Here is a 21,787-nt window from a genome sequence, read left to right on the forward strand (position 1 = left end):
AAACAATTTAGTTAGAATTTGAGTGTCAAAACGGCATGGTCTACTATCATTTCCAGACTTAGAAGAGGGCAATGTTCGATTAGAACTAATAATCATTAGCACTTTTGTTGCAATTTTTAATACGTCTAAACCTTATTAATTTCAACCAATGAATATTTCACTCAATAGCCCATACTACATACTAACCCATCGGAGCAAAACATTTAGGCACTTTTAACTATTTTGCTCAATATAACTCACCAAAAATGATGTTTGTAACCTAAGTTCAATTTCTTGTCGATTCAACGAAAACTTCTAGTTTAAATTTTGGATTCGATTTTTGAGCTCTCAAGGACACTAGTTAACAACATTTATTTTCAAAAATTAAAGTTGTATTTTTAACTACACCACTTGCTCATCATCTTTACTTAAGTACTACACACAAGTTATATTTTATTTTTGTTTATATAAATTGTTTTTCATTGACCTTAACCTAGGTGCTAAGCAAGCTCGTAACATCAGAGGTGTTACAGTGGAACCCACTGCTTGAAGTGCTCACGTGGATGTCTCCCTCTCCACCAATCGTCAAAAAGTATGTACCTTGGGTCAAACTTGTCTGCACCGTCGATCCACTGAAAGAAAAAGCACCTCTCATGGGTCTACACAACAAGATTCCAACAAAATATTAGTAACCTACTAACACAAATGAAGAAAAAAGGTACGGAAATAATTACTTACATTAAACGACTGCATGTGTAGAAGCAACATGCCGCTGTGTCTGGATGTCTCGATTGAAACACGTCGGTCGGGAAACCACAGTCACAGTTAGGGACAGGGAGGTCAGGAGAGACGGGGGCATCTTTGCTAAACGCGTCGGGGTACAATTCTATAGGACGACCCCGTTTTTGCCACAACTGCTCCCGAAACATGTCTTCCATATAATAAAACAATTTTAATTTAACATCAATCAAAACATCGCAAATTAATGTAAAAGAGAACCATTTGCATTACAACTAAAATAATATAACCAACACTTATAGGAATAAAAATAAACCTTACACTAAACATGGTAAACATACTTCTAACTAACTAATTACCTTAACATTGATAAAATCGAACTAATATCTTCCTCCAAACCCTAGCTCATAGTTCTTAAATATAATTTTCCTCCAAACCCTAACTACCATTCATAATATTTGAATCCACCATTCAAACGATAAATAAGAGCATCATTACCGTGACCGAGACCGAGGAGAAGTTTGGGGGGAATGGAAGGGAGGGAGGGAGACGGACAGGGAGGGGCGGGCGGCGGCAGCCCTTGGGAGAGGCGGGAGGGGGCGGCGCAGTCGTCCTCCACCTCTGTTCAAAGTAAGGCAGAGAGAGGGAGGGAGGCTCACGGTGTGACATATAGTCGGCGCTGTCGCGCCGTGCGGCGTGGCACGGCAGCGCCTGCCACGTCAGTTGGTCAGGGCCCGGGCCGGTGCCACATCACCCCCTCTGCCGCGCCGCTATGCATTTCGCCGCGCCACGGTAAAAGGCGCGGCCAAAAGTATTAGTTTTTTTAAAATAAAACAGTGTTAGATTTAAAAATAGTTTAAAAAAGTGTTAGAAATAAAAAAAAAATCAGTGAGGTAACCCGGACACCTGGCCTGTGCCCGCGCAGCGTGCCTTCGGTTGGGTTCGGTCGGGGTGGATGAGGGATGAGACAGTCCTCTCTCTCACTCTTCTGCGGCAGGTGGTCGCCGTGTTGATGTGGCAGGCAAGCTGTTTATGGAAGGTGCGCTGGATCTTATGGCTGTCAACAGGCTACGCTAGAATTAGCGTCTGTTTGGCACAGCAGCTTCTAGACTAAAGTTCGAAGAAGCTGATTCTATGTTATTTAGGTAATGTCATTCTTTGAAATGAACAAGAAATAGTTTCTTCTAAGAATTATTTCTCAAAAAAAATCAGCTTCGATAGAAAATTGAAATAGAAAGAACTCTAGCAAACGGACATTTAGCTTGTTGCCTACTCCTTCTATTCTAAAAAATAAAGTAGTTCTTGTTTTTTGATGAGTAAAAAATAATCAATTTAACTAAATCTATATGAAACTAACATTAGCATTTACGATATTCTATTTCGAGGCGTAAATGTAAATATTGACTTTGGTACATGTTACTCCCTCGGTCCAAAATAAGTGTACATCTCGTATTTCAATAAGTCAACCAATAAGTTTGACTAAATATATAAAAAATATACTAATGTTAATTATATCAACTAAACATCTTTATATTAATCACACCATATATTTTATAGTAAACCTATTAGATACAAATATTAATACTATTTTCTATAAATTAGTCAAATTTAAAATTGATTGACTCTTTGAAATACGAGATGTGCACTTATTTTGAGACGAAGAAAGTTTTTACTAATATATTTTCAATAAGGACCAAGGCTCCCTCATGTCCTTAAAAATATAATAAAAAGGAAATAGAAAATAAGGTTTTTCTAATATATTGCAAATGAAGTAATCTCTATTCCAAAGAGTACACATATCCATGGCAGAAGGTATGGAACGACGTTAGCTCTCGGCTTAGGGCCTGGCGGCCTACCACACAAGCCATGCAGACGAACAAGTGTGAGGACTGAGGTGTAGAAGTGCACATAGAGCTAAGCTCAGCTTTGTTAATGTGGTGTTTGGTTGAAGGGAACATGTAGAGTCTACTTTATTTTTTGTTGGGCTTTTTAGTATTATTTAGCATCAAATTTACAATTAATGACTAATTGCTCTAACATTTGTGTACACATTAGGACTTGTTTGGTAGGCTCCACTCCTAGATTACCAATGTTTCTGCTTCTTATTATTTGGTGGAGTGATTCTACTTGATTCTAGTAGAAGAGAAAAGTGGAGAGCATGTGAGAATTAATTATAGAATGATTTAGATGGAGATTGGATAGAGAGCAGTAATAAGTAGGGTTTTTTAAGTCCTCAACTCCAAGTGTAAATGGAGAAATGATTTTTGTTTATTCACCGCTAAAATTAACTTTCATGTAATGGGAGAAGTGATTTTTATTTGTTCACTGCTAAAACCTATGTGTAGTCTGGCTGAGAAAGAATGATTATTATCGAGAATACGCTCCTAGGAGCTCCACTGTTTGGAACAAGAAGTGTGCCTTGGACCGAAAGAAAATGCCAGGACAAGGGCACGGGCCACTGGCGCAAAGAACTCCTCGATCCCTCGTGCGTCTGGCGTAATGTTTCACCAGGACTGGTTGCGGCGTTGTACGTGGCTGCCGTGCACGCCTCAGGACACACAGATACAGCTCAGGCACGGACGCCGATGGAACTCAACAGGAACCCAGACCATCGGGCGGGGCCCTTTCGCATCCTTCTTCGCTGGTTTCACTCGTAGGCCCACTTCGCCCCCGTTCGCGTGCTCTTAAACCTGGCTTGATCCGCTTTTTTTTTATCCGAAACAGTGTTTTCCTCTCACAAATTCCTCCAGATTCATCTAGATTCATTTAGATTTCTCAAAAATTCCTCCAAACGCCTACACGATAATTGGCCCAGGCCACCAAACCCCTAAAAACGGGGCGAGTTCTCAATTCTCATCCTGAGCAGAAGCAGCTCCAGATAGATACGATGACGTGTCAGTCCAGCTATCAGTTGGAATCCCTTTGGCGACGGGAGCGGACGCCGAAACGGAACGGCACTCGTGGTTGGACGCCCGACCAGTCAGTCCAGCTATGAGTTGAAATCCCGTTGGCGACGGGAGCGGACGCCGAAACGGAACGGCACTCGTGGTTGGACGCCCTATCACGCTCGGCCACGCGAGCGCGTATGATTGGCGGAGCGGACGCCAATAATACCCCTCGCTCGCCTCCCTCGCCTCGACGCATCGCCGCTGCTCGCTGTACTCGCGGTCGCGGCGCCCTCGCTTCCCTGTCACTCCCTCGTCCCCCGCCCCATCCACCGCCGCGTCGCCCTCCGCCTCCAAATAAAGTAAACGCGGGCAACAGGAGGCCACCACCAAATCCCCCTGCGCCGCGCCCTTTAACCCGTCGCCGCCCCGCTCGATCCCCTCCGCCCTCTTCGCCGCCGGCAACCGGACCGCGCAGCTCCCCGGAGCCGAGAAGGACCCGGCGCCATGGGGTTCTGGGAGGCTTTTCTCAACTGGCTCCGCAGGTACGACGATGCTCTTCCCTTGGTCTGCTTCGTCGGATTGATCTGCTGCGCATTGCGCGGCCGGGGTGCGGGGGATGGCGAGGGACGGCGGGTAGGAGATCTGAAAGTTCTTCTGGTTTTGTTATCAAGATTCGTTAAGATTGTTACGGACGCAGTGAAGTTGCAGCTTGCTTGTGGAAAGCTTCTGGCTGGGCGTGTAGCAATGTGATTATTACAGCGTGATCCTATTAGGGGGAAAGGATTGGGTTCATGCGGTTGTTTTCCATCAGTAAACTTGAGATTTGGCACCTTTGCTTATGAACTGCCGTATCATCGTCGGGCTATCTATTAAACATGCCAATCAGCCTTTTTTTTCCTCAACAGAAAGGGCTTTAAGGCTTTAGTTGAACGTGCCGATCAAAATCGAAGACATGAAATTCGTGAATATCGCTTATTCAAAAGGATAAATGGGTTCATTTATTCTATGTTGATTATCATGTTTTGCATTGTCTTGTTATCCTGAATACCTGCCAAGCGCCTTTTTGCTATAGTTTGCTCTCTTGGGTTCCATATCATGCAAAAGTATTGATTAGCGCCAGTAAGTTCTCGATGGTACTCCAGGATTAACCTGTTGCTGGTAGTTATTTGTTGTACTTCATTCATTGGCATCTAGTATAGCTACCAGTATAGACGATTTATTTCATCTCTACCTACCATCCAGGTTGGCTTTGGACTTGATGCATAAAAATACAAAAGTGCTTGCATTCTAAGAATGTCTTGCACATGCACTTGTTGGGTAGCTGAGCATTACTTTGACATATGTAACACTTGTAAACAGATGAACTGATGTAATCCTCCGTTCGTTTTGATTCAAGGAGCTTGTCTGCTTGAATAACAGTTTTCTACGTTTTTACATCTGCAGCCTCTTCTTCAAGCAAGAGATGGAGCTTTCCTTGATAGGGCTCCAAAATGCTGGGAAAACGTCACTTGTGAACGTCATTGCTGTAAGTATTAGGCATTCTTTTGGTACCACTCATGTACTGGACATATGATGAATTATATTTATCCTTGATAAACATGTATTTTTGCAGACTGGAGGCTTTAGTGAGGATATGATCCCTACTGTAGGATTCAATATGAGAAAGGTTACCAAAGGAAATGTGACGATAAAATTGTGGGATCTTGGAGGCCAACCAAGATTCCGGAGCATGTGGGAGAGATACTGCCGTGCGGTTTCTGCAATTGTGTATGTATTTCATTCCTATTCTGCCATTTACAGTAGGAATAGCACTAATGCTCACCAGCTGTCATGCTTAGTTGTGGCTTCTTGCACACGTCTATTATTTTGGTAATACAGTGTTCATATCATTCTGATAGTACGATTTATCAATTTATTTACAAATTCTTTATTAACTATCCTACTTTTCTGAACGCTTTCTTGAAGGTTCTCATAGCCTACTTCTCTTCCTTTTGGTTTATATTTTAGTTGTCTTTGTGGTCAGAATGAGAGTTAGCTTGCTTTATGCCAGTCTGTAACTTAGTTGTCATGTGATGTCTTGATTATATGTTTATATGCTTCTGTTGATTTGCTTTTTTAATATATACTGATACTGATGATCCTGTTTATTTGTTGCCCATTTTTTATTTTGCTTTTTCGTGTATGATGGCGGTGGTGCATTGTTTATTTCTTTCAATCCTTTGCTATTTTTCTTTTATATATGTAGATAATGATGAAGCATTTTTATCTGTTTTTGACTTTCTGTTATTTTTTTCTGAAACAATGAGCTGGAAGTTGTGCCAGGTGTACAATTTTTTATTCTGATTTACTTCCACAGGTTTTATATTTTATACCTAGCTGCATTGAAACTTGCTGCATGATTTTCTTATTCTGATGAAGGTCTTAGTTGATACAAAATCAGTAGGGAATGAGAACTTCTAGTGTTGGATGTTAAAATTGTTTTGGTTGTGCAGGTATGTTGTTGACGCAGCAGATCGAGAAAACATGGCCATTGCAAAAGGGGAGCTCCATGACCTCTTGAGCAAGCCATCTTTGACCGGGATCCCATTATTAGTCATTGGCAATAAAATTGACAAGCCTGAAGCTTTCCCTAAGCAAACCTTCACAGAACTAATGTAAGTGCATGCTAAGCTACTACACTCTGTTACTATTTTTTTCTGAAAATATCAGTTTGATACATTGTACTCATCTACTGCCTGGTGAATGGTATTGCAGGGGCCTAAAGACAATCACTGACCGAGAAGTGGCATGCTTCATGATATCATGCAAGAACTCGACCAACATTGATTCTGTCATTGACTGGCTGGTGAAGCACTCGAAAAAGAAGAATTGAACTTAAATCTGTACTAGCTCTTAAAGCGCACTCCAGTCTCCCTCTTTTTGCATGTCGCATAGCATTGGAGCTGTAAATTACGCAAGAGGTATTGATCAGGGATGTTGTGTTCATAATTTTGTTAACCTGGTTTGGCAGTATGTTGGTGGACTGCGTCTGGTATTGTGCACGCCCGTGCTCTGTTTACAGGAGGCCGCCTTCTGTGTTCCATACTTGGTCAATTTGAGCTGTGCGATTTGTTTCACATTGTTTACTTTAAATCAGAATGAAGTGTTTATGCAGTAAATAAACGTTGGTGAAAAGTGCAGTTAAATAACGAAAATGATTATCCCGACATCTAATTGTTTTTAACTGTGAAATACATGTACCACGAGAGGTGAGACGGGGAAATTGTTTAATTGCCTTTTGAAATATAGAGGGTGTGTTTGGTTGTACTGTGGCTGTGGGAAAAAGCTGCTGTGGGCTGTGAGCTGTGGGAAAGCTGCTGTGGGCTTTGAGCTGTAGAAAAGCTGAAAGCTGTTCGGTTAAACAAGTATAAAATATACCTTCTATCTTTATCTCTCTTGAAACAACTATGGAAGAGCTTTTTATTTCACCAATTTCGAAAAGCAGAAAGTCAAAAGCCAAAAGCAGGGTCAAACCAGCTTTCAAAACTGTACTACAGAAAAGCACCTGCTTCTGAAAAAGCCGCCTGAAAAAGCAGCCCCTTTGGTTGGGCTTTTGGCTTTTGGGGCCAAAAGCCAAAGCCAAAAGCCCAACCAAACGGACCCAGAAACTGTGGAGGAAACTAGAGCATTTGTATCAGAAAAATTATTTGAGGCTTGATTACATGGCACTTCTTTTTAGCGTTGTCTTCTACTTCCTCTGTTCAAAGTTCATACAGGTTTGTGGAAGTCCAACTTCTCTAGGTTTAACTACATTTTTAGAAAAGTATACTGACATTTATGAGTTCAAATAATTGTACTATCAAGACATTTTACGGAGAATTTAATGTAGCAAACTTGATGTTGTACATATTGATGTGTTAGATATTGTACTTATTTATGTATTTTCTTTATAAATTTGATCAAAATTAGAAGTGCTACTTAGAACAAAACGAGTACGGCCTCTTTGTAATAAAGGATTCACGAATGAATATTGTATAGGATTGTAAACTTATACGGATTTTTCCTGTGGCCCTTCGGAGCAAGAGGGACTTACTGGCGTCCGAACGTCCGGAGCATATGAGTGCGTTCGGACGCCCCACGCATGTTGCTGCCCCAACCCGCCCGCCCGGGCCTGCCGCTGCGCGCGTATTGCTGCTGCACGCGCACGTTCGTCCCTCGTCTGCCTTGCCCCGCCCCGCACTCACACCTCGGCTACGTCCGCCACTCTTTCCCCCTGACCCCCTCCTCTCTCAGCGCGGGCGGGACCCGAGAGCCCGAATGAGGACGAGCACGCCTCGTCCGTAGGACCCCAGGCACGTCGTGCGCCCCATCTGCCGCCCCCCCGGCTCGCCGCGCCCCTTCCCCAGTGTCCGGCCCGTGCCCATATAACTCTCTGAACATACCTCTGAAAACACGAAATACTTGCAACATAAAACACTTGAATGCAACATAAGTCTGAAGCAAATGAAATATTTGGAACATACACTTGCACCATATGTGTGAAACCTATGCAACATCCAGATAAAACACTTGCAACATGAAAATACTTATTGCAACATAAGAATGAAATAGCTGAAACATTCAGAAGATACTCTTGCAACATATGTGTGAATCATATGCAACATCCAAATCAAAACGCTTGCAACATATGGCTGAAACAGATGAAACACTTTGAACAAACGTATCCCGATCTACTTTTGCAACATCAATATGAAACATTTGCATCATACCTCTGAAAACATCTGAAACACTTGAAACATACGCTTGCAACATGCGCTTTAAGCGCAACATCTCCTTGCTGCTTGGAAATGGAGGCTCGTCGGCGCGTGGAGTTCACTGGTGAGAGCTCGCCGGTGGCGTGAAGCTCGCTGCTCCGGTGGAGAAGGCCGCAGCAAGTCCCGTGGAGAAGGCTGCGGCGGGTTCGTGCGCTGGAGAAGCCCGTGGTGGGCGGGAGGCGCGGTGGAGAAGGCCGCAGCAAGTCCCGTGGAGATGGCGGCCAGCGGAACGGAGGCGCGACGGAGAGGGAGGCGTGGTGGAGAGCGCCATCGCCGAGGCCGCGCAGCGGAGCGCTTTGCGGAGAGCTGTCTGCGGTGAGGTGAGCTTTTTCTTTTTTCTTTTAGAACGGTAGGGGGCGAGTGGATGAGCCAATAAGATGTGGCTGTTGGGCTACGTCACTGCCCACCGTCGGCACCGTCCGGACGGACGACCTACATTGGAACAAAGGCTTGCAAAATTCCTATGGGATAATCAAAGCTATAGGAATTTTGGAGGAAATCTAACATGTGGTTCAACCTCTTAATAAAGACTTTCATTTGTGTCTATCTCTCTTTTCTAAGTCGCGTGTTTCTCTTGTGGTGTATGAAATGCTCCATTAGAGAATTTCCCGCGTTTTCAATTTATGTAAAGATAGCAAGTGAGATGCAACTCCAAGGCCCTCTTTGGAGTATGGGTATTTTCCCCTGTTTCTATGTTTTCCACGTGAAAATAAACTGTTTTTTGTAAAATTTCTGTATCCCAAACATGCTCTAATCATTTTTTTTCTCATTCCTATGTTTTGGATATCCTATTTTCGAAAAGGTTCAGACTTATAATTTTGGAACTGAAGGAGTAAGTTATTTTGGATGTAAGTGCGTTTTAAGTTTTCCAGCTTTGTACCTCTCCTTTTTGTGCTCATATAAATGAAATTCTATGTTGCTCTTAGTTCGGTTTAGGCAAATCCTATACTGTTCGAAGTGCTTTTCCAATCTTCAAGCCACAAGGGTATTCCACTATTTTGTCAATCCAAAATCTTAAATCCAAGCAAACACACATCACATGTAAGCAAAGAACATATGATTTCTAATAATGTTCACATTTTCGAAACTCTGTTTCAACGAATTAAAAGCAAAATTTTCTCTCTGGTCTCTGGCCTGCTGCCTTCTCCCGGTTCAACTCCAAAGTCCAAACGACCGACCCCCCTGGACCTCAGAGATGGCGGCATCGCTCTCCAAGCACCTCCGCCTCCGCCTGCGCGGCGGCGGCGAGCACTGCCTCCTCCCCTCCCGCGCCTCCATTTCCCACACCTCATCACCAGCACCTCCCCCTCCATCGCGTCCTCCCGCCGCGGCCGCGCCGCCGCAGCCAGGTATCCATCTACCCTAACAATCATCGTCTTCCGAAATGCCTTGCGAATCACCCGCAGATCGTGTCGCGTCCCACTCGCAGGGGCAGGCAAGGAGGCCAGCGCGTGGTCCAAACTCTTCCTCTTCGCTCCCGGCGCCATCACCTTCGGCCTCGGCACATGGCAGCTCTTCCGGAGGCAGGAGAAGGTCATACCGCGCACGCGCGCTCATTACTTCCTGCTTCATTTTGTTGGCTTTCGAGACCTTACCGTGTGCAGTTTCCTGCTCGACCTCAGATAGAGATGCTGGATTACAGGACACGGAGGCTGGAGATGGATCCCGTGGCGTGGAACGAGGTCGCCTCATCCGCCGCCCTTCGTGATCCGGCAGCACTGGAGTTCCGAAAAATTGTGTGCGAGGGTGACTTCGACGAGGAGAAGTCGGTATTCGTCGGGCCTCGCTCTCGGAGCATCTCGGGTGTGACAGAGAATGGGTATTATGTGATCGCTCCATTTATTCCTAGGTCGACTGAGTCTGGCAGGTAAACTATTTGGAACATGCTCAGAATCCCTATCTTTCAAATTACCTTGAACATCAGCATTGCACTCTTGCAAGGAAACTATCACTCTGATTGAGCATGATGTCCTTTGTGAAGTCCTTTTGCAAAGCTACTACTTTTTTTTGAGACACACAAAGCTACTACATTTCAACGAATATGCATAGAAGCTTGGCTATGGTCAAATTGGCAAATGATGATTTAGTCAAAAAGAATTCAATTAAGAAAAAATCTTCAAAAAAAAGGTCAAATGAAAAGATGATCCAAGATCAGATATGATCATGCGAAGCAGCTAGGAAGGCGCGCCTTACATTGGAGCCAATCCATCACAATTGAATTAGAAGAAAAGATGATCCAAGATCAGATATGATCATGCGAAGCAGCTAGGAAGGCGCGCCTTACATTGGAGCCAATCCATCACAATTGAATTAGAAAAGATGCACAAGTTAGCAGTGATTTAATGCTTTAGATTCTAAACTGGCCCGGTTTATATGCCCCCTCCATTGCCTTTCTTTGTAAAATGAAATTTTCATTTGGCTATGGATCATTTGAAAAGTTATGTAATTATCTTCATTGAAAATTTACAAAGCTTGCCTAGATTCAAACACTCCTGTTGGTTTATTTCATGTATCGCTAAATGAATTGAAAGTCGAGAGATAATACAGATTGTAAAACCATAGTTAGCAACAGTTTTATTACAGCGGAAACGGATGTATGTGCCCGGGCACGAGCGTCTGTGTGGCATGGATAGGGGTGGGGGTGGGGGTTCAGTTTTAATTTGTAGCTGTCCACAGAGAGCGAAATTACTTGTTAAGTATGCATGGAAGGAACCTGTATGGCCACAGTTGAGTGTTTGTGCCTTGTGTAATCTGATAACTTCTTTGTTCTTGGACCAGTACATGCAGATTTATGAGTGACTTGTTTGCTATGCCCCTTTGACTTTATCTCCCACACATTCCTGTCATGGAAATCTCATAAATTTAGTATTGCCACTGTTCTGTACTCCACCATTCGACCATATATATATTTAAAGAGTTTCAGGGATCTCTCCCCAGTCTTAACTGTAACTAGAAGACTGTCTAAACGGTTTACACTTTACACTTTACAGTATTCATGGGGTTACCCAACTTCTGTCGACAGCACTCAAAACACCTTGCCTAATACAGAGCACACCTAAAGATCAGGGAAAGTGCAATACAGATATCACTACTCAAACCAGCAACTACATAACAGAAACTACGACCTTTCTGCAAACTAAAGTCTATTCCCAGACTGCTCCCAGCTTCAGCTTATCTCAGGTTACTGTTCCATCAGTATGCTTAGATCATGGCAGCATCACTTCAAGTCAATCCACTTGCCAGTTTGCACCGACTCCTCGAAACTTCTTTTTTATAATTATCTCCTCGCAACTTGAAGACTCACTGATCAAATACTTCAGTGCATGTGCATCCGGTAGCTTGTCTGAACCCCAATCAAAGGCCTCCGGCTTCAGGACCGCCAGCATCTTCACATCCAGCCCATACTTCAACCATAGAAATTGGGGAGGCCTATCTGACACTCGGCAATTTTGCCACCTCCCACGCCTGAACTTTTTTATGGCCAGCAGATGGGTGGAGCCGGCACCTCCTCCTCCGGGTGACATTGATTTCCTCCAGGTAGCTTTTGTGGTTTGGGTTTGTGGTGGTTGGGGTGGGCTTAAAGGGATGACCTCCCGCAGCAGATGGACCGGCAGTGGGTGAGTTCGGTGCTGGGAGCCGCTGGAGATGAGGAACAGAGGCAGGCTGGTGAAGACAACACAGTAGAGATGCTTGCTGGAGTTGAAAAATAAGATGCTGCCATGCTGGGGGTCGGGATGCGAGGTTGAGGCTCGATAAGTCCATTGGTATCGGAGGCAATGCCAGCAAGCTGTGGCAGTGGAGTGTCGGGTCATATGGTGTGGGAGAGAAACTGGACCGTTACATCTGCTTGATGGACGGTTCAAAATTCTAGTGTATGATGGGCCAAAAATGCCAAAGTGGGCTGTAGAGAGTCCCTAGGAATTTGAAATCAATCATAGTGTTTTACAGGTTATCTTCATCTTTCTAAGAAATGGTTTGTCAGCTTGCAGTCACCTATCCTTGTGAATAGAGGATGGGTTCCTCGTGGATGGCGTGATAAAAACGTTAAGGATCTCCAGATCCTGGATGAAGCTTCAGGGTCCCCAGAAACTGTTAAAAAGCCAGACGAAAAAGGTTCATGGTGGAAGTTTTGGTCTAACAGGCCTAAATCGTCTCCTGAGGTGATCTTTGTTCCCTATCTTTTGGCATAGTGTACAATCTGTTACCTGAAATTCTAAGTGTACCAAACTGTCAAAAGCTTGCTACTTTCTCTTCATCAAATTCAATTGCCACGTGTTTGTGTGTGTTGTTATAATGTTATTATCTTGTGTGTGCCATGGTATGTGAACTCCTTGTACATGACAGTGTTGTGAGTTGTGACAACCCTTTTATATCGAATAAGCTCTAGTGTTCTACTTACTAGACCTGCTATAGATCATTTGTGCCTTCTAGAATGATAATGGTATGGATAGGCTGGTTGTTGGGTGTTTGTGACAATTTAATCAAATAATTAATATTATGCTTCCATAAGTACTTTTCTTGCTTACTATCATTCAAAGCATCCATATCCCTCTAGTTGTATTTGTATTGCTTCAATTAGGCACAAAATTTATGCAAGTTGCCTTTTGCAGATTGAAAAACCTAGGATACCACCTGTAAGAGTTATTGGAGTAAGCCGAGGAAGTGAGAAGCCAAGCGTATTTGTCCCAGCTAATGAGCCCAGTAGTGGCCAGTGGTTTTATGTGGATGTTCCCATGATTGCTCGTGCTTGTGGACTTCCTGAGAATACTGTTTATATAGAAGATATAAATGAAGATGTTTCTCCGACAAACCCTTATCCTGTTCCAAAAGATGTCAACACCTTGATTCGTCACTCAGTGATGCCAGAAGACCATCTTAAATACACGTTTACATGGTATACACTTAACCTCAACCTGATTGCTCTTTGCAATTGTATTATTTCATCCTCTGTTAGTTTTTTTGGCTGTTGTTATTAATTCACTCGTCCTGATAGATACCAGTCTATTATGCTCTCATCTGGTTGTTTGAAGTTTGGACAGTAATCTCTGACTTTATCGGACATGCATGGTTGATAATAAGTTCATGGCCTCTATGAACGTGAATTCATAATATCAAGAACCTGATTTTGAGTTTGGCAGTTCATCACCAGCAAACCATGATAATCGACATCTTCTCAGAAAGAAATACTTGTGCTGAACATAGAAAACTCCTTTTTGATGTGTGTCTGTGTTATGTGGAAATCAGATAATGGAATGATTAATATATTCAAGACAATAGCTTCACTTAGGTGGGTCCACCATGTATCATTGTTCAAAGAGGCTTTCCCTGTTGAACCATTGCTTGTTGCACTCATACTGAGAAGTGAGAACTGTAGCAGTATACTGTTGTGCTGACTGACTTACATATTCGGTGATGTCTGTCCATTATGTAACCGAAGTGACGGGATCTTAGCTCTTAGGATAAGGCCACGAATGCTACTGTGCTATGGTAAATTGAGTTGTAGAAATCAAGAAAAAAGCTAGGGGATAAGGCTCTGGTGAAGGGAATTCACAATTCGTCCTGAACTCCCTTGAACTGAACTCCTTTTTTTTTTATAAACTGAACTCCTATGTTGATGCACATGCAATTTGTTTTTCCAAAATTAGACATCTTTATGGGATGGGCATTTGCTTCCTTGTGTGCATCATATCACCATCATATGTGTTTGTTTTCTGTTAGGTACACTCTTTCTGCTGCTGTGACTTACATGGCTTCCAAGCGGATAAAGGCAAAGAAGGTCAGGATATAGCAGGAATGGAGTCCAAACTTCCAAATGAACGTCCATTTGCGCATGGTTTCTGCTGCTGCTCTGGAAGATGCCCAAGCTACTGGTTCTTTCTTCTTTGGCTATAAGTATAACATCGCACTTTTTGTTCCAAGGTGTTGTACATTGACTGTGGGTATCTGAGAGTTGAGCTCAGAGGATACAGCAATTTTGTTAGCCTGATTTCTGATGGAGAACTTGGAAGGCCTGTAAGGCTGTGGTTTCCTTGTAATATTTTGGCGGGGAGCTTTTAGCTGCTTGTTCTTTTAGCATATTTTTTCATGTTGACTGCTCCACCCGAGAAATCGATGTTCTGTTCGCGTCGAGGACACGAGCCCAAAACAGAGTTTCTGCCCTGATTATTCATCTCCTGATGGGCTGATGGTGCTTGCACCGGCAGCTCTATTCTACTAGTTGCTATATTATATGAAAACTGACGTCTGAATTAATTGTGTCTTTATCAGTTTCATTTCATGATTGGACATGGCAGCTGATTCAAATTTTTTTCATTAACGGCTAGTTGCAACTTGCAATGCCTTCTGGAAACAGAGTATTTTGAAAATACTTTGGAGACAGATCTATATGCATGCTCAGATCATTGAGTTCTAAGCTCAATTAGCCCTGTTCTCTTCGCCGAAAAAAAGTCGAAACAGTGTTCTAGCTGATTTGCTGTGAGAGAAAAATATTGTTCTGGCTGAAAAAATAAACAAAAAAGACGGATTATAAGAGAAGCAAAGGGCCATAACATTTGGTTGTACGCACCCCGAAAAGTCAATTAGTACCTATTTTGTACCATGGAGTAATTGTTCATCTCCATTTTGGACAAGATGCCACCAGAGTGACTGAGTAACTGTAGGCATGCGTCGCTTGTGAGCTGTGTGGTGCTGTTTCCAGTTCCACCTGTGCTCTTCTGACCTCTGTTCTTCAGCCTGTTTCTACACGAGAAAAGGCTGGATAGACAGTGAAAATAAGTGCGTACTGTATGGCCTGGTAGGACCGATCCATCCACGTTCCAACGAGTCAGGCGCGAGCATAAATTCCCCTTCAAACCTCAAGAGAAAGGCGTGAGAGTGTGAACGCTGAACCGGAAAGGTACAAAAGAAGGGCCCGGATGGCTCGTACAGTACGCTACTGTGCCGGCCTCTGGCAGTGACAAGGGCGCGTCAGCAATGCGTTGCATGTGACGGTACCATCCCAATTTTGATTGCACGGGCTCAGTACGCACCGTGCGGCTTAAATACCCATCCATGCTCTCTGTCTGTCCGGGTCTTTTTTATCGTGCCAACCGCTCTATCGATGGCGTGCGTATGTGCGTCGAAGTGCCTAGCGGCAGGTCGAGCCATCTTAATGGCACTGCTGGCTGCTGCCAAACCGTAGAGTACCAGGGACAAACGGACACCGGCATTCGGCCGCTAATCATGATGATGATGATGATGATGATGATGATTAACCTAACCTAACTGCTCACGGCGGCGGGGCATGAAACCCGGGACCAAACGAGTGACCACATGTCCTGGAGCCGGCAATCGCCGCGGCCGCGGCCGCTCATCGGATCCTTCTCTTGTTCGGGATCGCGATCGCGATGTGTCCATGCCACGAGCGGTAGCTTTCGCGGGGAACAAGAGGTCACATGACTGGCAGTCTCACTCTCGCAGGAAAAGTCGGGAATAGAGTACGACCCCGGAACATGCCAAGATCGCAGCTGCAGTCTGCTCGTTGCTGATTGGGAAATCACTGCGGCCCCGTCTCTGGGTTCTGGCACGGTGCGCCACGCTAGATCGCGCTGTCTGGTTCTTTCCACTTTCACTGCCGGCAGTGCGATGGGCAGCAGCTAGCCTAGCCAGAGAGAGGGATGGAGGGAAAGGGGACGGGCGGACAGTCGACCTGGAGAGGGCCTCCGAAATGTCAAGGCCTAGCCGCCCTACGGCCCTGGTGGTGAAGATGGCATGGAACCATGTGGCGGTCTAGCTCGGGCATGGCCAGCTGCCCTTTTCCTTTCCTTTGTCAACAAAGCTGCCCGCGGCCCGCCGCTTCACGTCTGGTTTAGCTGGGTGAAATTTAGGAATTTGGCTATCGTAACATTTTTGTTTTTATTTAGTAATTAATGTTTAATTATGGACTAATTAGGCTTAAAACGTTCGTCTCGCGATTTTTAACTAAATTGTGCAATTAATTTTTTTTTCATCTATATTTAATACTCTATACACGTATCGCAAGATTCGATGTATCACTCTTTGGAAAACCTTTTTGAACTAACCCGGGGCTCAATGGACTTCCGCTCAATCGCTCCCTTTCTTGGGTCCTTTCCTGATAGGAAAGGGAGGCCAATAAATGCGCTTTTCGAGCCGATGGGACTTGTACCAGTAGTAACAAAGCTTAAAAGCACCCAGCTTTTTGTATGGCTCGTTCAGTTGGGTAAAATTTGAAAATTTGGTTAATATAGTACTTTCGTTTTTATTTGATAATTAGTATTTGATCATGGACTAATTAGGCTCAAAATGTTCGTCTCGCGATTTTCAATCAAACTATGCAATTAGTTTTTTTTTATCTACATTTAATACTCTATACACGTGTTGCAAGATTCGATATAGTGGCTACTATAGCACTTTTTAGGAAAAACTTTTTAGAACTAAACAAGACCCAATCTCCGAATCAACTCCAAATTCGGATATCAGAACATGGAACAGGGCATATCTTGTTCACAAATCTTTTTAAAATATGCTAACCTGACGAGCAGCACGTAATAGTGACACCACAGCCCGTTCTTCAGGTTTTCTCAGTTACTGGACCACATTTTCTGGCATTTCATGGCAAGGTCCCCGATCAGATCATTTTCACCAAGGATAAACGCGCACAATCATCACCGACACGTGGGGCCACCCGGGGCCCAAATGAGGCCCGGCCCAGTACGAGCCCTCAAAAGCATCGCCCACACGGCACACCACCTCCCATTCCCATCCGGCTATGCCCATGCTCCTTGACGGCTTCACACACACCTCCTCTCACACAGGCAGTCCAAGCACCCGCCCGCCAACCAACCGGCCGCTGCCGAACCTGCAAGCCGCCTCCACCGAGGCACACCGCACACGCCAGGCACGCCCACACCACACCGCGCCCAACAAACACTCCTTCCCTCGTAAGCGTCTCCTCGGCTCGCCGCCTCCTCTTCTCGTGTTGGATTTGGCGGGGCGAGGCGGGGCGTGGGCGCGTGGACTGGAGCGGGGGATCCATGCGGCATTGGGATCGACTCCTCCTCTTGGTGAGCAAACAACCCTAGCTTGCCTGGACGGGAACTTTCTATCACTGTTTTTCGCGATTATCCTCGGGCTTGGGTTTTGTTCCGGGAGATGTTTCGGCTGCATTGAGCATTCCTGTGTCTCCCTCGTTCGTTAGTCGCGGATTTCTTTGCTGCGTCATGGAGGGGAGGATCGACGTGGTCTTCCGTTGCTGCTTGATGCTTGTTGAGTTCGAATAGGTTCGTAGCCTTATTCTTCGGAATTCAGTAAGTTCAGTTCCACGCTGCGTGGGACTTGGGATCCGAGGTGGGGGTGTAGTTTGATTTCTGAGATATGATCGGGAGTCGTCCCCTTGCGTTTTTTTTTTGGGAAACAGAGGTGCTGCATTTTCTCGAGAGATGGTACGGGGGCGGGGCGCCAGAATTCTGCTCTGCTGTTTCCTGAGGTGCAAATAGTGGATGTCTTGTTGCCATGCGATTACTCATGGGCATATCGAGTTCTCCTTTTGTCCCTAATGATTAATCCAATTTTTCATTGTTTGTTTTCGGGGGTTTGGTTGGATGAGATATATCGAGGATGGAATTGATCTCTCTACTACTGTCTGCTGCGTGGTGGGCCATTGCTGCTGTTGACACTTGACGCTAGCATTGGGCGTTGCTGTTCTTGGCGTCCTGTGAGATTGGTGGGTGTTAGGTCTGTAGGAGGAGATGATGTCTGTAATCTTACTTGGAGTTAGTAGGAGCGCTGATTGCAAATGGTTGTTAGCCTAGTCACATCCAGTTCTGCTCTACTGTTGTGTGCCAGAAACTCTGAACCTCCCTTGCGGTTGCTATTCCTATTCATGGTGCTGTAGCTAAAAAAAATCCGAGACGTCACTCTAACTTGAGAAATTAGGAATAGAGAACTGCTAAATCTGCCATAGCTCATAGGTCTTCTGTTTTTTGTTCTCTCTTTATATGGAGCTTTATGTGTTTGCTCATGACTTTATTGCTTAGTATCTAATTACTGATATATGCACTGAGACTCCTTATTTGTCCTTGCTATAGGTCCTGCAGTCTTGAATCGTGGCACGACAGAAGATCCTGAGAGCTAGAGCTGTTCTCTTCTACATTAAGTTAAATTATCTGCACAGCCAAAGATGTCCGCGATCATGTTATGTACCTGCAGCGGGGGCCAGTCCAAGTTTGAAGATCTTCCTCGGTCACCAGAATCTCTTGCAACACGTGACTTTTCAGCGAATTGCTCATCTTCCAAGATTGCAAGTCGAGAAACAACTCCTGATGATAGCCAAGTAAATGAAGTAGAATCAGACCTAAAAGAAACCCTTTCCCTAAATTATGAGGTTTGGCTGAACACCTCCGCTCTTCAAAAAAGATAGGCTGCCTTGAAAAGATTTGCTCACTGTCTGATTTATTTGCTAATGTAATAGGAGGCCCGAGCATTGTTAGGTAGGCTGGAACATCAGAGAGGGAACTTTGATGCAGCATTGCAAGTTCTTCAGGGGATTGATATAAGAAGCCTGAGACCGCGAATGACCAGTGCTATTGCTGAAAGTATCAAGCCTAGAACGCCCCCACGCTCTTCAAGAAGGAAATCTTCACAAGTGAATGGAATGCTCGTGCATATGTCAATGCATTCTGTAAGCTTGCTTCTAGAGGCCATACTGCTTAAAGCAAAATCTCTGGACACCCTTGGTAGAGTAGCAGGTATTCTGGCTGTTTGTTCAATGTGCTTTCTTGTCTTGTACTTAAGCATTTTAATCTGAAATCTGTACAGTACCTCCAGATCCATTTTAATCTGCTATGTATGTGGACCTAGTTATTTTGTTTTATAAAATTGATATAAACTGAACCATATGTATTTCACAAACTGAAGTCTGTTATGATAGTATTAATAACTTCTGCAACTCAAAGAGCTTTGTTGTATCCATCTGAATTTTTCACCTCATGCTAATATGCTATCTTGCCATCGCAGATGCTGCAGAAGAATGCAGAACCATCATAGACATTATAGAGTCTGCATGGCCATATGATGTTCCGGATGGTACTGCTGAAGACTGTAAGCTAATAGACATATTCCATTCGGCTCTAGAATATCTTCCTAAACTGTGGATGAGGAGTGGTTGTTTTGACGAAGCCATCATCGCATATCGCAGAGCTCTTGCAAAGCCATGGAATCTAGATTCTCAAAGGTCCGCCAAATTGCAAAAAGATTTGGCAGTGACTCTGCTGTATTGTGGTGTTGAAGTGACGTTCCCTCAAGAATTTGCTCAGGAAAGGAATCTGGTAACCCCTGGGAACAACTTAGAGGAAGCAATTTTGTTGTTACTCATGCTAACAAGGAAGCTATCTCTCCGAGAAATACAATGGGATCCTGACCTTGTGAATCATTTGATGTATGCACTCTCATTATCTGGGCACTACGAAGTTTTGGCCAGCCATCTTGAAATGCTGTTGCCTGGAACCTATACCAGATCAGAGAGATGGTATATCCTTGCACTTTGCTACAGTGCAGCTGGCATGGATGATAGTGCGTTAAACATCATAAGGAATGGTTTTTCTGTGCTGGAGAGAAAGGGAAAGCCTCATGTTCCATCTCTTCTTTTAGGAGCAAAACTATGTTGTAAGAACCCAAAGCATGCTTCTGAAGGGATAAAGTTTGCAAATAAAGCCATGACGTCTTTCAGAAGTCGTGATCTGCATTTCATCAGCACTGCAAAACACTTTCTTGGTGTTTGTTATGGACCTTTTTCTAGGTCCTCCACCTCACACTTGGAGAAATCGAGATTGGAAGATAATGCACTGAGGCTGCTGCAGGATGCTGCCACAACAGCGAAGTATAATCCTGAAATAATGTATAGCCTGGCTTGGGAAAATGCGATGCAGCGCAAACTCAATGCAGCTGTTGAAAGTGCAACAGAATGTCTTGAGATGGTGATGGGAGGTTCTGTTAGTGGCTGGAAGTTACTAATTCTTGTATTGTCTGCACAGCAGAATTTGCAAGAAGCTGAAGCAGTAGCGGATTTTGCAATGGATGAAGCTGAGAAAAATGATCAGTTGGATATTTTGAGACTGAAAGCACAAATTCAGGCTTCCCGTGGACAGTTCAAGTCTGCAGTGGAATCTTTTCGAGTTTTGCTTGCCACTATCCAAGTAAAGAAGGAAGTCTGGAAATCGACCACTTGTAATGAGGTACAGTCCTCTCTTCTTTATTTTGAACTCCAACAGCAATACCATGTTTCTTCTTTGCTCATTATCCACATAATCTTGGCAGGTTAAATGCCTACAGAAGTTGGAGATGGACTCATGGTTAGATTTGGCATCAATCTACTCAAAGCTTGAGGCATGGCATGACTCAAACATCTGCCTTGACAAAGCTATATCCATTGATTTCTTTCATCCCAAGTGTTGGCATGTCAGAGGTAACTATTGCTGAAACTTGACTCTGCTACTGTCTGTACAAATATTGAGCTTTCAGTGAATCCTCATCCACAAATGCTATGATCAAACCACTATGCTCATTGTTTTATCAAACATTAAGAAAAATTAAAATGAATTCTTGGAATCTTAACCATTTTCTTCTTTAGGCGGACATAGTGTCGAAATTAGTTTTATCTGCATTTACTTAATTTTTCATGTGCTCTGGACATCAAAGAAAGTAGGGTGGTTCTTGAAACATAATAATACTGTGCTTTTGTATCCCTAATAGTAAAGCCAATATCGTGTTCCATCAAAATCGAATGCATATCTAGGACTGTTATATTTTTTAACTCCTATTATTCGTCTCATGGGTCTAGATTCTTTCCAGGTCTTCTGTTGGAGGCTCAATTCTTGCACAAGGAAGCCCTGATGGCGTTCTCTTTCGCCCTCTCAATTGACCCAGATTATGTCCCGGCCATGGTTTGTATGGCAGGAATTCTCCGAAATATTGGAGGGAATTCGCTATCAATTGCAAGAACTTACTTGCGCAATGCCCTCCGTTTAGAGCCTACACACCACCGAGCCTGGTTGAGTCTTGGGCTTGTCCTAAAAGCTGAAGGATCACTGCAGGAGGCTGCGGACTGCTTCCAGGCAGCATATGAGCTCAGAGAATTGTCACCAATTCAGGACTTCTCTGAGCAACTCCCGATCATGCTGCATTAGGAACCTATAGCAAAGGATGTTCACAGTTTTTTATGTGGATTTTTTTCCCATAGTTGTCTCAGTTATTAATTTATCGCTTGCAAAGGTAGGAAGCATATATGATTTTGTGAATGTAAATTAATCCACTTATGTTCGTGAGCAAATTACCGGTCTTGGAAACAGCAAAGTTATATATGGTTCTCCAGCAGCATAAAGCTGAACTTTTGCA

At 44.0% G+C, this 21,787-nt stretch overlaps 3 protein-coding genes across 4 annotated transcripts; all 3 read left to right on the forward strand.

Annotated features, from left to right (window-relative positions):
* Nucleotides 1-3,855: 3,855 nt before the first annotated feature.
* LOC136504730 (ADP-ribosylation factor-like protein 8a) lies at nt 3,856-6,698 on the forward strand. The gene is made up of 5 exons (XM_066499712.1): nt 3,856-4,147; nt 5,049-5,130; nt 5,218-5,372; nt 6,098-6,259; nt 6,360-6,698. The coding sequence occupies exons 1-5, from the start codon at nt 4,110-4,112 to the stop codon at nt 6,475-6,477; spliced, it is 555 nt and encodes a 184-aa protein (XP_066355809.1). The 5' UTR covers nt 3,856-4,109; the 3' UTR covers nt 6,478-6,698.
* A 2,853-nt stretch (nt 6,699-9,551) lies between these two features.
* LOC136504736 (surfeit locus protein 1-like) lies at nt 9,552-14,650 on the forward strand. Of its 2 annotated transcripts, none has more exons than XM_066499724.1 (6): nt 9,552-9,747; nt 9,805-9,931; nt 10,041-10,265; nt 12,381-12,558; nt 13,009-13,292; nt 14,117-14,650. In XM_066499724.1, the coding sequence occupies exons 1-6, from the start codon at nt 9,594-9,596 to the stop codon at nt 14,184-14,186; spliced, it is 1,038 nt and encodes a 345-aa protein (XP_066355821.1). In that variant the 5' UTR covers nt 9,552-9,593; the 3' UTR covers nt 14,187-14,650. The 2 variants fall into 2 exon arrangements, with proteins under 2 accessions (XP_066355821.1, XP_066355829.1); XM_066499732.1 differs by having other exon boundaries at nt 9,828-9,931; nt 10,021-10,265.
* A 2,523-nt stretch (nt 14,651-17,173) lies between these two features.
* On the forward strand, nt 17,174-21,787 carry LOC136504750 (protein NPGR1-like). Its single transcript, XM_066499741.1, has 6 exons — nt 17,174-17,460; nt 18,484-18,779; nt 18,867-19,143; nt 19,412-20,628; nt 20,711-20,858; nt 21,245-21,787. The coding sequence occupies exons 2-6, from the start codon at nt 18,576-18,578 to the stop codon at nt 21,577-21,579; spliced, it is 2,181 nt and encodes a 726-aa protein (XP_066355838.1). The 5' UTR covers nt 17,174-17,460; nt 18,484-18,575; the 3' UTR covers nt 21,580-21,787.

This window comes from Miscanthus floridulus, chromosome 1 (assembly GCF_019320115.1).
Source record: "Miscanthus floridulus cultivar M001 chromosome 1, ASM1932011v1, whole genome shotgun sequence".
NCBI lineage: Eukaryota > Viridiplantae > Streptophyta > Magnoliopsida > Poales > Poaceae > Miscanthus > Miscanthus floridulus.

Bases quoted from the DNA above. Each gene is read 5' to 3' on its own strand.
- LOC136504750 (XM_066499741.1), top strand. From the start codon at position 18,576: ATGTCCGCGATCATGTTATGTACCTGCAGCGGGGGCCAGTCCAAGTTT. The intron at 18,780-18,866 runs GTTTGGCTGAAC...CTAATGTAATAG, and splicing joins CCCTTTCCCTAAATTATGAG to GAGGCCCGAGCATTGTTAGG. The intron at 20,859-21,244 runs GTAACTATTGCT...GATTCTTTCCAG, and splicing joins CAAGTGTTGGCATGTCAGAG to GTCTTCTGTTGGAGGCTCAA.
- LOC136504730 (XM_066499712.1), top strand. From the start codon at position 4,110: ATGGGGTTCTGGGAGGCTTTTCTCAACTGGCTCCGCAG. The intron at 5,131-5,217 runs GTAAGTATTAGG...GTATTTTTGCAG, and splicing joins CACTTGTGAACGTCATTGCT to ACTGGAGGCTTTAGTGAGGA. The intron at 5,373-6,097 runs GTATGTATTTCA...TTGGTTGTGCAG, and splicing joins CGTGCGGTTTCTGCAATTGT to GTATGTTGTTGACGCAGCAG.
- LOC136504736 (XM_066499724.1), top strand. From the start codon at position 9,594: ATGGCGGCATCGCTCTCCAAGCACCTCCGCCTCCGCCTGCGCGGCGGC. The intron at 12,559-13,008 runs GTGATCTTTGTT...TGCCTTTTGCAG, and splicing joins GGCCTAAATCGTCTCCTGAG to ATTGAAAAACCTAGGATACC. The intron at 13,293-14,116 runs GTATACACTTAA...GTTTTCTGTTAG, and splicing joins CTTAAATACACGTTTACATG to GTACACTCTTTCTGCTGCTG.